This window comes from Zonotrichia albicollis, chromosome 1 (assembly GCF_047830755.1).
Source record: "Zonotrichia albicollis isolate bZonAlb1 chromosome 1, bZonAlb1.hap1, whole genome shotgun sequence".
Classification (NCBI taxonomy): domain Eukaryota; kingdom Metazoa; phylum Chordata; class Aves; order Passeriformes; family Passerellidae; genus Zonotrichia; species Zonotrichia albicollis.
The window spans coordinates 147,031,475-147,048,695 of record NC_133819.1 but is presented as its reverse complement, the minus strand read 5'-3'; the positions used below and the strand labels follow the sequence as shown (position 1 = coordinate 147,048,695).

Here is a 17,221-nt window from a genome sequence, read left to right as displayed (position 1 = left end):
ATTGGAAACTAAAGCCAGGTTAGCCCAGGCCATTCCTGGAGTCGTGGGAAAAGGTGTTTCTCTTCTCTCCCTCCCTGTATTTCCATGCCCTGGGCTGGCAGCGCAGGACAGAGCCTTTTTGGCCTTGTGCTGGAACCGTTCTCCTTTTGTGAGCTGGGAAGGAAGTGGCACCAGAGGGTGAGCAATGCTGTGTGTAAGCATGCCAGCCCTGCCAGCCTCTTCAGTAAATCTCAGAGAGCTGAACCCTACAAGGGGAGTGTCTGACCATCACCTGCCCTGCACCTGCCTGTACCTTCCCAATGCAGCCATTGTTTCCACCATGCACCACAGAGCTGCTACAGAACAGTTCCCCTCCCTGGCAACAGACACAATGACCAAATCCGGGTGGTTTTCTTCATCCTGGAGGTTTTTTAGCTGATTATACATCTCCAGCCCTCAGGGCTAGCTCTAGTAGAGTTTCTTATTGCATGAGCAGCTGCTTCCTCCACAGTTCACTTCCCATCTCGCTCTCCCACTCCTGGCATATGCCAGAATTTGTGGCAGGGACATTGGCCACTTCTGTCTTCCATCAGCTCCCCTGAGGCTTTTCTGTCATTTATAGGAGAGTTAAAAGAATTCTTACACATAAATAAGTAAAAGAAATCTTACACGTAACCTAACAGAAAATACCTGACCCAGAATGGTTTTAGGCTTATGGAACACCAGAGGAACATTTATGCTACTAAGGCCAGCCTCAGGGAAAATACTCGATCTGTTCTGTCATGGTTAGATAGAGGAAGTGTGGGAATCTGATGAGGAGGAGGAGGAGAAAAAAGAAGCCAAGTTTGAAAAGTTAAGGAGTTTTCCACTTGATTTTTTTCCCACTTTGGCACCCAACACAAAGCCTTGCAGAAGGCAGTATCTGTGGGTAGCTGCAGGATTGCTCTTTGAGGAGACGTTCAAGCCATCTCTATCTCACAGAAAAGCTGCCTGCGTTGGTAACCTGGAGTGCTTTTTCTCCCTAACAGAAGCTGCAGGGAGAGAAAGCTCCAAAGAGCCTGAATGCCACCCTGGCAGAGCTGTTTGGGGTGATCCCTGGGGACGGGGACCCTCTGCAGGAGCGCGGCTCCGACTCCTGCCGGCGCTGCGCCGTCGTGGGCAACTCGGGCAACCTGCGGCAGTCCCAGTACGGCCACGACATCGACTCCCACGACTTCGTGCTCAGGTGAGAGGGAACACTCAGCCACAGCTGCCTTTGCTGGCTCAAATTCACTGCTAATAGCAGGGACAAGTGATTTCAGGATCTGTCTAGTGAAACCTGGTACTTAAGTCAAGTTTGTGTTTCAGGGGTATAAACTCTGTGTTGGAGATACGACCTCGTGTTTTAGCTTGGATGAAAGAACATTAATAGGTATTGATGGTGTAGCTTGTTCTGCACAGTCCATGATTGCCTGTGTTAAAAAATATAGGAGAAAAAAAGATTTGCACTTATGAGTAAGAGTTATTTCTGCAGCCAGTGCTCACGAGTGATCTCTTAGACATTTAGCTGACTGTATTAGATTTGACTTACTTGCACTAGTTCATTCTTAAGCAGTGGTAGGGTGGGGAAACCAAAGACACTTTTCAGTGGACAGGAGTCACCTATTTGGCTGCAGATTTGTAAAGAATGGCTTTTTTTTCTCCCTTTTGAGGCAGTAAGGTTGGCTACTTTGTTCCACTGAAAGGCAAGCAGGAGCTAGGTAAGCAGAGCTTATCAGCCAGAGGGCAGCCAAAATACCTGGACTAAGTTAATCTCCAATGTGTCATCTGCAGTTGGGATATACTCCAATTACAAGGCCAGCTCACCCAATTTTTTTCATTTGAAACAAACTCAGGATGATTTTTTTCTTTCACACCACAGCTGCCAGCACAGAACAATTTGGAGAGCAGTAAAGGGCAGGAAGGGAGGGATTGCTCTTGAAATGCCACATGTGGGAATATTCTCTCAAAGGCAACAAAAGCCTTAGTAGGAAGTTGGGCACTGAAGTCAAGAACAAATCAACAAAAGGTCAACACTATTTGAACTGTTAAGCCACCTTGGCTTCTGATGTGGTTTGAGCATGGCATAGAGTCTTCAGATGACACATCTTCACAAATCACATCAGGAGTTGCTTCCTGCAGTTGTATGTCTTGCTCCCTGCCAGAACTACCTCCCCAGTGGCAGGGGCACCAACCTGGTCTTCAGATCCATGAAGGGAAAGGGAGAGCCCTCATCATGTTTCCTACAGGTTGTAAATGTGGGACAGCTGCAAATGTGGAAAGCTGTGGTGCATTTATGCTTAACTCTGTGTCCTTCCGTATGGAGACAGCCCCATTCCTATGTGGACTTTCTTAAATTGCCTGTCTTAACATTTCCAGACCCCTGCAGAAAAGACCTTGCTGGTAAAAGCTGGTAGTAATAACTAAAGAGTAACACAATCAGGTGCATGTTTCTGCTTTGAGGCCTTGTCCATGCCATAGGCAGCCATCCCTGGCAAAGGCAAAATTCTGGGTCTTAGTGAACCTTGCAGTCTCAGATTGATATTTCAGTAATCTTAAGCCAGATCTGAGAGGATTGCACAAGGTTTTAGGATTCACCATGAGTGAGAAGAGAAGCTGACCCCTCTATGCATTAAACACAAAATCTTTGACCTGAAATTCACTTCCACATGCTGTGGCAATACAGCCAAAGAGTCTGAGGGGGCACCTTTCCTTCCAGACAGCCCCCTTTTATTGGTATAACTATCTGCTTTCCAACAGAAGGAAGTTCCTGCTTGGTCCTTTCCTGCTGAGCTCTGCCTTTTGCTGTATGGCACCAACAGCCCCACCATGGTGGCAGGAAAGGTGCATGGACCCACGGGCAGGCTGTAAGATAATCAACATGTCACTCTTGGTTTTGTCTTGATGGAAAGAAAGACCCATGTTTGATACCTTTGACTGACTATTCTCAACGCAAAACACAGAAAGTCCTGTGCTTTTCCAGGGTTTCTACACAGTATGGTGTGGGTCTCTGGCAGGGAAGGCAGTAAAAGGGAACTCAGTAACAAATCCATGAGCTGGCAGGATATTCTAACTACACTAATAACTCCCTTGAAGGGAGTTAGAAGAAACTTAAGTAATTCACCTGGGGGAGAGCTGCAATAACACAGCCTGGCATAGACTTGATAAACAGATTTTGCCTCTCCTGTTATCATTAACCAGGGCAGCATGTTGTCTGGCAATGTATGATGTTCCTCATTACCTTGTCAGCTACATCCTTCCTTGTCCTCCCTGTGCTTCTGCCAGGAGCTGGGATAATGTTTTTGCAGGGAAAAAAAGCATTTTGCTCAGAGACAACTGAGGGGTTTCTCCATGGTTTTGCACAGCACCATGGATTCGTACAAGTTGCTTCAGGGATCTCTAATGTGCACTGTGCTGCACCACAGAAATATGCAAATCTCTGCCACTGAGGAGCTGAAGCATCAGGGAGAGAATTGCTGATGTGTTCCCAGATTGGCTTTCAGAAGCGAAAACAGGCATAGAGGCATTCCTGCAGTCCTAAGTCCAGAAATCCCCTCTCTGTTCCCTGTATGGGCCACTCATTTAAGAGTCACTGATCCTTATGGGTCCCTTCCAACTCAGAAAATCCTGATTCTGGGAATCTGTGATACATCCAGTATATGGTAGGGTATCCCTGTTTGGCCAACACATCTTAACTGAGCCCTGGAGGCCCTGGGCAGATTTCCAGATTTCCATGCACTGACCCCAGGGTTCCCTAAAGCACCTCATGTGTGCAGAGCAACCCTGAGTATTTGTTGGAGTACCTACTACAAAGTGAAGGTAAGGTTTGAGTAAACGAAGGGTCAGCAGCAGCTCCTGTATTTGTCACTGTCTTTGTGTCTATTTGGCACTGACTTTTGTGCCTTTATGTGGGAGAACCATAAGGAATATTTGCTGCTTCTCATCACACATAGCATAGTTTATTACCTTGACCCTAAGACATTCAAATACACCTGGATGGATAAGGGCAAAATGGAACTGCAGGAAGTCAAGCTGATGTACTTCAGGGCAATGTTTTTCTCACCAGCTGGAGGATGCAGCTTTAGGATGAAGTGAGATGTGTCCTCCTGGGCTCACCACTCTTTTGATGACTGTAAAGGGAACACAGGAATGTGCTCAGAGATACACTTGGTACACTCCTGTTCAGGCCAAGGAATTCCACACTAAAGCTGAGCTTTCATTTACTGTTCAGTCACATGGGTTATGATCATTCCAGCTTGCCTGAGGACCCCTGCACCTCTCAGGGCTGTCTGAAGACCCTGCATATAGCACTCCCCTTAGCCATGGGAGCATATTCCTGACCTCAAGCAAATGACTTGGTAAAAACTCACATGTTCTTGTGCTTACCTAATTCCTCTTCTGTCTCAATTGTTATTTTTGGGCTGCAGAATGAACCGTGCCCCCACTGCTGGCTACGAATCAGATGTTGGGAGCAAGACCACTCACCACTTTGTTTATCCTGAGAGCTACAGAGAGCTGGCAGCAAATGTGAGCATGATCCTGATCCCCTTCAAAACCCTGGATCTGCGCTGGGTCGTCACTGCTCTCACCACAGGCACCATCAACTTGTGAGTAAGGGCAGGCACAGGGGGTGGGAGCTTCATGTTTCATGCTGCTCTAGGAGATGGTAGCCTATGTGGCGCAAATCCCTGCTTCTGGTAAGGCCTAGGATCCTTTACAGACCCTCTCAATTCAGAGTTCACCCCTAAACACTTGATTTCTAGGAAAAGCTTAATGTTATGATTGTTGTTGAGGCAAGGATCGAGATCCAGTCCCTTACATCCCCAGAGGTCTCTGAGAAATGAAAAGAGGAGTTTTTGCTGGTGGAGGTGACCAGTTTGGTCAGAAGGCTTGTGAGCTTTGGGGTTCAGTGCCTCATTTTGGGCTTTTCTGCTCATGCTTCCTCCTCTCTGGTTCCTTGGTGTGGGTGCCATGGGATGAAGAGAGAGAAACAGCAAGCGTTTCTCACAGCAGCTTGTGAGAATTTTTAGGGAATTTTAAAGATGTAATAACTTGTTAAATATAAACAATCTGCAAATGGTGTTTTTCTACTTCGTCTTTCTGTTCTTCTCAAAGACAGTGTGTGAAGAAGATGTTTCTGTTAGTTAGCCAATCAAGTAAAACCTATCATATCACTATAAAAACTGAATGGTTCTCTTGAATAAAGCCTTCTTTGCTCTTTCTACAATACTACCTCCTGCCTGTTCCTGTGTTATTCTCAGCACAAGAATAACACCTTGGAGTCAGTACACTTGCAGAAGAGGAGGAGGAGGCAGAGAGGGCTGTGCAGGCTGCTCACCTGGGGCAGGGAGAGCAGATGCAGACTGCAGTACTTAGTGCCCTATCCAGAGGATGAGCTCCCCTGGACAGGCTGGTCAGGAATTTGGTCTGGCTTGGTGGAATGTGACTTAGAACTATGCAGGGGAAACAATGTTTTATGTGTCACCTCCATGTCTTAGCCTTAAATTTAAGAGTTCTACTCGGCAATAATGTGGCACACTGGAATTTATTCCCCAGTTCTTTTCTGAGTGCTGTCAGAAGTAAAGGTTGTCTCCTGCTAGATTTATGGCAGCACCAGAATTAGAAATGTGATCAAAATGCATGTTTCTTCTGGAAGCCTGCTAGCAGATTCGTTTCCTCCCTCTAAGCTGGCTTTTCCTAATCCAGAGAATGAAATACGTGACATTTGTGCTGTGTGTGTGAGGTTATCTGCTGGATGTGAAACCGCAGCCCTGTGGGGTTGCTTGGTGACACTCTGCTACACACAGGCAGCAAGAGCAGATCAGATTGCTTTACTCCAGAGGGAAATAGTTCAAGACATTTAAACTTTTTTTCCCAGTTTCAAAGTCTCAGATATTTAAACTTGGAAAAGTGTGTCTTGGGCTTGCTGACGGGGCATAAGAACCACTTCACAATTTTAAGACTCTTTGATGGAAAAACAAATGAAGATTTATTTCTTCTCTTCATTTCTTTTTCTCTCTTTGTAGATACATTTTAGATTCTTTTCATTTATTATTAAGATTCCCTTAACTTTTAAAAAATCTGTGTCAGCTTCCTTTTACCTTTTTTATCAGCAGCATGTAATACATACAATCACAAACTGGCTTGAAAAAAATCCACTTTCAAGACACACTCACAACTTGGAAAAATCAGTACACTTAGAAAAGTGTACCACTCACTACAAGTCATTGGGGTGCTGAAGCCTGTCCAGAGAAGGGTCATGGGACTGGGGAAGGGTCTGCAGGACAAGGAGCAGCTGAGGGAGCTGGGGGTGCTCAGCTTGGACAAAAGCATGCTCAGGGGGGTCCTTACCATTCTCTCCAACTGCCTGACAGGAGCTGCAGCCAGGTAGGGGTTGGTCTCTTCTCTCAAATAACAAGAGACAGGACAAGAGGAAATGCCTCAAGTTTTACCAGGGGAGGTTTAGATTGAATATCAAAACCAATTTCTTCACCAGAAGAGTTGTCCAGCACTGGAGCATGGGAGTGGTGGCGTCACCGTCCCTGAAAGGATTTAAAACACGTACAGGTGTGGCTCTGAGGGACATGGTTTAGTGATGACTTGGCAGTGGTGGGTTAACTTTTGGACTCAATGATTGTAGAGGTCTTTCCAACCTAAATGATTCTATTGTTCTATAATTTATATGGGCACATGTTTTTCAGGGAGGTCCACTGCCTGTCCCTGCCCCAGGAGAAAGCTCTTGGTGCTTCTGAGCCCTGCACTGATTTCAAGTGAGCCTTTAGCCTATTAGGGAGATATAACTGACCACAATGCACTCACAGCACAGGAAAGGGAAAACACCTTTGCTTAATAAATTACAGGATATATCATATATCTGTAATTAGATTGTACATATGGGCTTGGTAAGCATCTGGTATAAATTAATGTGCAATTATTTCACCACATGAAAGAAATACCATTATTTTAAGATGTTTGCCATACTCAGAACAGAGAAATTGCATAATTAATAAGCTGGAATAATAAAAGCAGAAAATCATAAGCATACAAATCATAGCAATGTACATAGCATAATTTTAGCCTTGTAGAATTAACCTACAAGCATGCATTAAACACACAGTGTCAGATAATGGGTATAAGGAAATTGTTGAGTGTACATTTTTAAAGGGGAGAAAGCATGAAATAAAAATAAAACACAATTGAAAGTCAGTATTTTAGAAAGGAAGAAGTACTTATCTGCTTGCCCTGGTCTCCTTGGGCATTGTTCCATGTGCACAGCCTGCACTGTGTCAGCTGAGTTTAGGCTAACAAGAACCCAAGTGCACTCATAGCTAAAAAAGATAAGCATCCTCTATTGGTTAGACTTTTACACAGTCTTTAATTTTCTGTATGAGAGAATTTCCTAAAACTCACAACCTGTGAGTTAAATATATTCTTCTCTTACTATAACCATAATTCTTGCAATTTTTTATGATTCAAAACAAAAGCCGAACTTCAGATTGCCTTAATACTAGCTTCAATTGACAGCTGAGTGATTCTCTCAGACACTCTCAGTCCCATTTGACTGATGTATTTCCAGCTAAAAACATCTCTCTAAGACTAAGCATTGTTCCAGAAAAGACTAAGAAATGCCTTTTCTGGGATGGGAAACTTTCAGGCCCTCAGGAGCCATATATTTACCCTGGTTGCCTTCACTTGCAAATCTTTTAGGAATCTGTATGGTGAAAAAACTCCACTTTGTTTGGCAAAGACAGTATTCCCTAAAATGTTACACATCTTGGGTCAAGGGCTCAGTAAGTGTTTTGGGCAATGAAATGAATGTTTTATACAGGGACAATGACAGATTTCACTGGAGCCCTGCAAGGTGTTTCATGGAAGATGTTTCCCAGGTGATGTTCCACTGCCTGGAACCTCCATCACAGGTGTCACTGTCCCACTCCTGTTTGGTGCCTCCTGGGTCACTCATTCCCTGGCTGCCCTGCATCCCAGGCTTTACATGAGCATCAGAGCAGAGGTCTTAACCAGTGTGCAGTATTTTCTTTGTCATTTTATGAAATTCTGCAGCCACATGACAGCAGGACTTGGGTATTCTGAAACAGTGAAGTAGACCTTGGTTAAAATTATTAATATGTCACCTGGCAAGAGCTCCAGCAGTCTCCTGGTCAGATCAGAGATGTCCACAAGTACTGTCATGACACTGCATACTCATCTCTTTGGTCTTCTGCTGTATCTATCCATGAAACTCAGCCCTCTTGTTTCTTCCACATTACCTTTATAGAAAAGAATAACTGTTTCTTTATATGATACTAAGTAGATTCTACCAGCAAAAAAGCCATTTTTGTCTTGCTGAGCACAAAAAGGGCATGGGATCACCAAGACTGTGTTTACTGATTTGCTGATCAAGGCCAGGCATGGGCTGCAGCTGCAAGGGAATATTTGCTGAGACCACATTGAAAAATCTGCATGAGTGTCCCTTTCTCCACCAGCATCATCTCCTAGGAGCATTGGAGCCACCATCTCCTCTCTCACTGCCTCAGCCCTGAGCACGGGAGAGCATTGCCAGGTCACCACTGTTTGGGTAGATTTAGACTAAGTTTTAAAAGTGATGATGTTCCATGGTTCAAAGAAAATAAACCTTGAGGACAGGAACCTTGTCACCAAAACCCAAGTGAAAACATTGAGACTGAACTAATGGAAGGTGATTTGACGATTTACCACAACCTATCTAAAAAGTGTGCAGGATATATTTTGGGATGTACTCCAATTACAAGGCCAGCTCACCCGAATTTTTTCACTTGAAACAAACTCAGGATGATTTTTTTTCTTCCAGCACTCGTGATGAGCTGTGCAATGCCAGCACATACTGTGCATGAGATATGGAGAATAAAAGTTTTTTTCATTTTCAAGACATGACACATGATTTCAGCCGAGTCATAAGGTGTAACTTGGAAGTTTGATGCTGGAAACTGCAGGAAACATTCAGCATCACCCTGGGGAGGAGGGAAAGAGCTCTCTGAGAGGGGCTGTATTCTGGAATGTCTGAGTCCCATATAACCACAGAACTGGCGAACTCTGAAAATCATGTGGTAGCTCCGAGTGTTAGGAGAGGAAAAGTCTCCCCCTGGTGGGAGAAGGTTTTTCTGCCATGAAATTAAATGGAAAGTCTTTCCCATCATCAAAGCAGGCAAAGACTGCAACAGTAATGATCCAAGAATCAGAAGTCTCGAGCTCCACATAGTATTGACTCTACAGTATATTCTCAACTAAATCTTTGGTGTCTTACTGTCAATAATTAACTTGAATATTTAAGAACACAATAGTTTCCTATAAAATTGCTTCAGTGACAGCTCAGGTTTTTTCCTGCTGTGTTACTTAATTGCAGCCTCATTTTACAACAACTTCTTGAATTTACTACTTTAGAATAATTTGAATTTATCACTGTACATGAAGAATATTCTTTCTTTGGAATTACATGAAAATACCAATAAGTTGGGCTTTTATTTATCATGGTACTTTCTTTTTTCTTTAACAGCACATATGTTCCAGTTCCAAGGAAAATCAAAGTCAAAAAAGAGAAGGTGAGCAATGCTGGTTTGTGGATTTGTTCTGCTAATTTATTTGTAGGTCTTTTGCCTGTTTGGGAGACTGCAAGAATCCAAGCAAGCCCTTGACATTCATAAAAAGTTGCAAAATACAGACACTTTAAAAGGCTCAGCTAAGCTAAAGATTTGGCTCCTGTGTGCCATTTAGGCCATAGATCAACCACTAAATAACTGTGGTTGGAAAGAAATTGCTTTTGTGGCTATGCCATTGCACGAGCTCTGTTCTGAAGGCTGCATCACTTCCTCTGGTGCTGCTCAGGAACATTCAAAGTGCAGCACTGTCCTGCACAGTAACTGCTCTGTTTCTACCCATTGCAGCCATTTGTATGTAATGATACTGAGGAGAGACTTCAGAGGTTTTCTGAAATAATTTTAATATTTGAACACCAAGGGTGTTCCTGACTCCCAGGTCAGTAATAAGGAGCTAAGTGAACTCTGAACAAATAAAGCTGTGTGTTTCCAGGTCAGTGGAGAATTCCTGGTGCTAGGCTCTTAGCCCACAGCTGCAGTAATTACCTGTACCCAATTAAACAGGCTTGGAGGCTCAGCTCAGGCCAAGCCCAGCATGGTTTTGCTCCAGGTGTGTTCCAGCTTTCACAGGCAATGCTCAAGCACAATTTGCATGAGAGCACAGACAGGGACAGGCTGGAGGCAGGATTTGCCATGGGGTTAATTCCCATGGAGGAACTTCAGCCCCCGTGCAAAGACTTCTGCTGTTACAGCTGCATGGTTTAAAAGTACAACCAAGGCAGGCTGTGTAGGAGAGGAAGAACCTCTTCCATGGACCTTCCAGAAAAATAGAGATCTCATTCTCTCAGCCTTTGGACAGACTGATTTTCCAAAGAAGTACAGGTGTGTAATCTATCAAGGGCTGTTAAAGTATGGTATTAGTTCCAGAACATTAAAATTACAAATTAAAGCACACACCTTTCATTCAACAGGGCAGGTTTTGCCAAAGCCTTCAGGTGAGACCCTGAGCTAATATCAGTTTATTTTCCTTTGCTTCAAACCAAGGACCTCTAGGGTGCAATAAATAATCCCTTAGCTCATCCTGACCTGTTGTGGGGTCCAGGATAACCTCTGCAGAACCCCTGTGAGAAGCAGCAGGGCAGGTTGTTAAACTCACAGCTCAGCTGAGGGGCAGAGCCCAGGGTGCAGTGATATGCAGCAGTTTCCTGAGCATGAGAGGAGATGGCTGTGTTTCTTCCCACACTGTGCAATGCAAAACAGCCTGTGAGAAGAGATTACACACAGATGCAATATCAGCAATTAACCTCTGACTCTGTAAAAGGAAAAGCCTTGCAGCTAACCACATAGCACTGAAATTCTGTCACTCTAATTACAAACACAGCGTGGAGGAAAAAGTCTCTGGTTGCCTCACTCAGGGGAGAGGGTTCAAACCAAGGGCTCCTACCAGTCCTTGGATTTACTGTGCTCTCAGGTCTTATCTTAAGTGCTCTGTCTCTGGGAGATGACCTTTGTGAGATAAACAAATGCATTTTATGTCTTGTAAGAAAAAAACATACAGCGTAGAAAATGGCATGTTTGAAAAACAGGATAAAAGAAGCATGCATGACCTGATAGGCTTCTTGAGATCCTTGGTTTCCTTAGCTCTGTACCTGTAGAGATACCAAGACATGGCTGGCACATTGTGCAGAAGAAGCAGTTGTTCTTATGTTCCCAACTCAAACTGATGGGAGCTGATGATCTTAGAGGTCTTTTCCAACCTTAATTCATCCATGGTTCTGTGAAATGTGTCATGGCATCTCATGTTTGTCTTGTTCAGGACTCCAGCTCCCCAGAGCTCACCTGCAGAGTGCTGCAATGAGAGCTGAATGGCCAATGCCTAATTTCCATCTCACTTGTGCTGTTTCATTCCCATTGGTTTCAGTAGGAATCTCCAGGATTTACATTACTGCAAGCAGGAGGGATATCAAGACCAAGGAAGGGCTGTTGATATGTAATTGCACATGGGAAAAATTCCTGAATGCACTTAATATGGGACTTATTTTGCCTTTTATTTGCCTTCGAGAAATAACTATTATTCCTTTCTTACCCTGGTGTCCTTTAGAAATGATGTGCTACCAATATATTTTCCCCAGGGTATTTTGCTAATGAGTCTTTCTCTCCAATTTTGCCTAGATCCTGGTTTATAATCCAGCTTTTATGAAATACATCTATGAAAACTGGCTGGAGCATCATGGGAGATATCCCTCCACAGGCCTTCTGTCTTTGATGTTTGCTCTCCATGTATGTGATGAGGTAAGGTCTGTCTGTGTGTGGATATATGTATAAAAATCAGGACATTTCACATTGAAGAGCCAGGAACAACCCCTGGCCACTCACTCCAGCTTTGTTTCTCCCTCTCCACCTTCTCTTCACACATGTGCAGACTCCTCAGAAGCATGCAGACACACTCCAGTGCCAGTGATGGATTTTTTTAATGTCAGCAAATCATAGGGTTAGCTATGTACTCAAGGAGAATATAATTAAACATAAACAGAGATTCCAGTTGGTATCAAAAGACATCTAAATATGAATGGTATCTGTGCCCATCTTGCTAGTGAAAGTTTGAATTATGTTTTGTCTCCTATTTTCAAACTCAGGCTTGTGGGTTTATAATGTAGGTTGCAGTAAGTGCCTTTGCTCCAGCACTCACTTGGGGAAATTCCCTGGTTTGAGTGATGTGAGGTACTCCAAGGTGACTGGAGACTCAGCTAGTTAGAGTAAGGCCAGGTCAGCTCTACAAAATCCTGCAAGTATGGGTTTGTCAGCATGGGGCATCAAAATCACTTTGCTGGCAAAATCCCGGTCCTGGACACATGTCTGCTGCTGAGAGTTTTGGTCCCCCAGACCTGTTTTGCTTGGAGAGGTGATGGAAATACTCCTAAAGATATTGGAAGAAACTCTATCATAGTCACAACAGATTGGCTGAAGCCTGTTTTTTGGTAAGCAGGCAATGAACAGGGCTCTGACATTGCCAAAACTAACTCAAAATTAGCTCATATTTGAATGGGCCTGGGTGTGGATGGTTTAGGGAGCTGTTTTGGGGCTATGACCCCATTCTAATCCAGTCAGACATTTCACCACTCGCAGTTTAAATAAATCAGTGGTGGTGTTTGGACTGTTACCATCAGAGGAGACAGGCATAGCCATCAACAAATGAGCCTTTGGGAGGGGAGAGGCTGTAGCTGGGTGCACATGCATCTTTCTCTGTAGTAACTGCAAATATCATATAATCAAGCATATAAGTGTAGTCATCTTGCGTCATTATTTGGAAGACCAGGAGCAAACCAATTTTTTTTTCACTTTTTGTGGCTTAAATCAGCTGAAGAGGAGATTCCCATCCCAAGCCACGGATCTCCTGAGGACAATCATGCTCAAGGGATAGGAATGCACTTTCATATTGCTAAAGAAGAATTAATGGATAGAAATCTCCTTTTCTGTCTGATTTGAGGTCTGGTGGTGTCTCAGAATAGCTTAGGATGTCACATGCCCTGGGTAGGCCTTGGGCTGTTTCTCTGTGGTCCTGTCATGCAGCAGGAGAGCTCAGGATGCCACTGAGTACCTCAGGTGCTGCTGCCTGTAAATACACTAAGAAGAAAGAGTTTCTTTAGCACTTCAGATGAAGAGCAATTGCTTTCCAGTCCATAACTCTAGTTCTCCCTTCCCTCCTAGGTGAATGTGTATGGCTTTGGAGCAGACAGCAAAGGACACTGGCACCATTACTGGGAGAACAACACTTCAGGAGGGGCTTTCCGGAAGACCGGTGTCCACGACGGGGACTTTGAGTTCAATATAACTTTGACTCTTGCCTCCATTGAAAAAATAAAATTCTTCAAGGGCAGATGACCCTGGCCACAGGGACAAGTGGGGGCTGCAATTTCCAGCATGCAGCAGAAGAAAGCTCAGTGCAGATGATCTGGGCACCAGCCAGGTTTGAATGCGTGGATCTGCATTGGTGGGTTTGGAGCATCTCACGCCGCAGGGATGAGGCCCAGGCTTCCAAGCTGCACATGATTCCCCATCCTGGGATAGCTGGGAGCTGCCAATCAGCTGGAATAAATTAATCTCTGCTTAGGCACTATGGCTCAATTCTTGAATTACTGATGAAAGATCTGCCTGTTGCAATTAGAGGAAGCCTGAGCACAGGAACTGCTGTCTGTGTGTCTGTTCTCTCCTCGAGCAAGGCAGCAGATCCTTGAAGAAGAGTGAAAATGACTTCTGGGACCTGAAATCTGCTAAGGCAGCTGTGAACATCATAGTAAGGATTACCTCAAAGAAATTAATTCATTTCTGCTGTTGATCTTCTTTTTGAACGACCTCTTCTCTGTTCTCTTATTGCTTCTGTTTTCATGCTGTATTAAGGAAAAACATGATGAAGTTGCCTGGAGGAGTAAATATTTCAACCATTGCCTCATTTTGCATTGATAGTGTCTAGAAAATATGAATCAAATCATCTCATGTATTATTTAATATTGCTTCCTACACAGCCATAATGATGGAGAAAATAATACTGAAAACTCCAGGAGAAAAAATGGCCTTTTTAGCCACTTGTTTGTCTCATTTGGTTATATGTAATTTTTGGGGGTATTTTGGTGGAAAATACTCCGGATTTTTTTTTATTATTTTTTTATTTAATGAGTTTAAAATTGGAAAGTGGACTTTCTTCAAGTCATTTATATGTGCCTTTTATAATTGTGCAACAAATGTGATTTTTTTTTAATATGACAAACCTTAAATTCAACATTTTTATAAAAGGGGGAAAAATTAACCAAAGTTTAGCTTCTGTCTGGTATGCTTTTGTAGTCAAAACCAATAATAACAACTCCTATATTGTATTTGAACAAACACAAACAAGACCATTTTTGAAGGTAGCTTTTACCTTTTTTATGGGAAAATATTCAAAAGTCACAAGGAAAAATTTCTTCTTAATTTTTTTTGCAAGTTTAAAAATGCAGTATCTCTTTACAAGGTCTCTATCCAAAATGGAAAAAAAAATCATGGTTTGCAATATTAACTAGTTATACACTGAGAATCTTTTGCTCTGTAGCAGCACCTACAAAGACACAATCTGTCCAAGCTGATCTTAGAGCATGAGACAGATTTCAAAATCATGTACATCTCTGGAGAAATGATGACTACCCCCAGGCAGTGAAATGAGGGAAGTTACAGTGGGGGTTTTATACTCACAGATTTTTGCTGGAATCAATGCATTAAAGCTTCAAGGACAGATAAAGTGTAAATCCAGCTTCAGTCAGTGAAGAATAGAAAACTGTGGTCTTTTCTTCTCCATATGATGAAAACAGGACTTATGGATTATGGATCCACTTTCAGCCTTGGTGAAACCAGAGGAGTTCTTGCCACAGACTTCAAAGGACTTTTGATCAGGCTTGGGAAAAATGGCATATTTAATTTTTAATGTATCACATTGGTTGGAATGTCTGGCAAAAGAAACCATCATCTAAACGTCCTCTCTTCTATGCACCAGTTGTGGCAGAATGTCCAAGCAGATGAGTTTCTGAGCCAGTGAAAGCCCTTCAACAGTGAAGAGCTTCATCCAGGATTTATCCCCTTGTCCTTCTGCACCGGTTGGTACCAGTGAGGTGCCCTTCAAGGCAGCAGCACATGGCACAGTGGCATGGGCACAGTGGCGTGGGCACCGGAATTTTGAGCGACAGCACCCCTCACAACAATAATTCCTTTGCCCATGTGAGTATTACTGGACTTGTGGCTCATAAAGAGCCAAGAATGCCAAATGTCTGTGTGGGAAGTGAGCTCCCTCAGCTCGTGTGACCCTTCATTGCAGCAATATGGAAAGGGCAGGATTTTGAAATCCTCAAATCCTCATGATGAGACCTGTTCACAATCCTCATGTCAAGAAGCCATTTCCCAGCATGAGCTGACCTGGGTGTCACAGGCACAGCAGATTGGATGGGCTCACTGTTTTCTACAAGTCCTTTGTGAAAGAGTGAAGCATTACTGCCTGAACCATGTTTGTGTGCTTTAAGGATTCCAGCTTGTTTAGATTGCTGTTAATCAATATGGCTCTTGTGAGATGCTGCAGTAGTACAAACAAAGCAAGTTTAAGAGGTAAAAGACTACGTGTGAAATGCCAGTCATAGCTTCACAGTGTGGCTGGATTTTGGAGCTTCAAGTACTTCTCTTTTTTCCTCATGGACAAATATTAGTAATTCAGAAACATTGACTGCTCTTTCAGTCATTTTTAGAAAGACTTGGAAGAAAACTCATGGTGGTTAAATCCCCTTGATGTTTTGTTGTTGGGTGGTTTTTTTTGTTTTGTTTTGTTTTTTAATCACAGGGATCAATTTGGAATCAAAAACAGTGGAAAAAGAAGCCAGCTATATTCTAGCCTGTGTTGTTTGAAAGTTTCCTTTTGCTGTTCTAATAAATTTCCATTTCTCCCTGAACATTCTGCCTCTGACAGCACTTATAAAACCTCATGGCTCATACATGCACATAGATTTAGTGTCTTCATCATGGAACAAGCTGCAATTCCCATTTAATTTTGTTGCCAACAGCAAGCAGTAACTGTGTACCACTGATGTCCATTTTTCAGAGTGTAGGGAGAGCAGAGTGGATCTCTCTAGGTGTAGGATGAGGAATAGTCTGTGCCATCATGTTTCTATTCCAGGGGAACTTTTTCCAGAGTCCTTTAGGCAGCTGACTGTTGTGTTAGAGTCTTGTCTCAGTTTCTCCACAATTTTGCTGCTCTTTCAATTGCCTTCAGAATCAGGAGATACCAACAGGTGATGCTGAGGGAAGAATTAATTCCTACTGGCCTTGTTGAAGACTTTTCTTGCTACAAACTTCTTGGGTTTATTTAGTTTAAAAGAACTAAGGAAAACATTTAACAACATGTCAAGGCTTCAAATTCTTGGACTGTGTTTGCTACCACTGCAAAATCTCTGAAGCACTCCTTGAGTGTGTTGTGTTTTTTACCAAAGCCAGATCTCTTGAGCACTTTTTTCCTCCCATGTCCAGGTTTTCTTTGTACTTTTCTCTGACTACACAATCAATTATGATTTTTTTTCTCTAATGGTGGGAGTCTCACACAATCATTTGTTGACATTTTATTTATTTAATTTTTCAGTATGATATGAATCAAAATAAATTTTTTATTCTAATCAAGTCAAAGTGTTTCTGTGCACACTTCTTTTTTCTCCAGTATTTTCATTAACTCCTAGAACCTCCTCTGTCACATAACAGTGTAATGAAGCTTATTCCACTTCCTCACACCCATCTAGTCATACTCAATGATCTTAGAGGTCTTTTCCAGCCTTTATGATTCTGTGATCCCAGGGGGAACATTGGCATGTTTCAGGCTGCTTGTGGTCATCACACTGCTCCCATGGCCTCCCTGGAGAAAAGAAATTGAGCTTAATGTGCATGTGGTCTCCCGATGGATCTATGCTCTGTTTAAGGCATAAATAAGGGAAGATAATGCAGACTCAGAAATCAGTGACTTGAGAAGAAATTCAGCTTGTGTGGCCTGGCTGAGATCTGAGGACCCACCCCAGGTGCCTGTTTTCAGGGTCACACAGGCACTGCAGTCATGGCTGGCTGAGCTGTCCATTAAGAACCCCTCCAGGAGATGGATCCCC

At 43.2% G+C, this 17,221-nt stretch overlaps 1 protein-coding gene across 1 annotated transcript in view; it reads left to right on the top strand.

Moving 5' to 3' along the window:
- ST3GAL1 (ST3 beta-galactoside alpha-2,3-sialyltransferase 1) overlaps positions 1–16,748 on the top strand; it is an 80,496-nt gene extending 63,748 nt beyond the window's left edge. Inside the window, exons 3-7 of the mRNA XM_074557358.1 lie at positions 1,008–1,204; positions 4,425–4,604; positions 9,527–9,572; positions 11,739–11,858; positions 13,275–16,748. Coding sequence (XP_074413459.1) covers positions 1,008–1,204; positions 4,425–4,604; positions 9,527–9,572; positions 11,739–11,858; positions 13,275–13,448 — 717 coding nt within the window. The 3' untranslated portion in view covers positions 13,449–16,748. The remainder of the gene's footprint in view (positions 1–1,007; positions 1,205–4,424; positions 4,605–9,526; positions 9,573–11,738; positions 11,859–13,274) is intronic.
- The last annotated feature ends 473 nt before the right edge of the window (positions 16,749–17,221 follow it).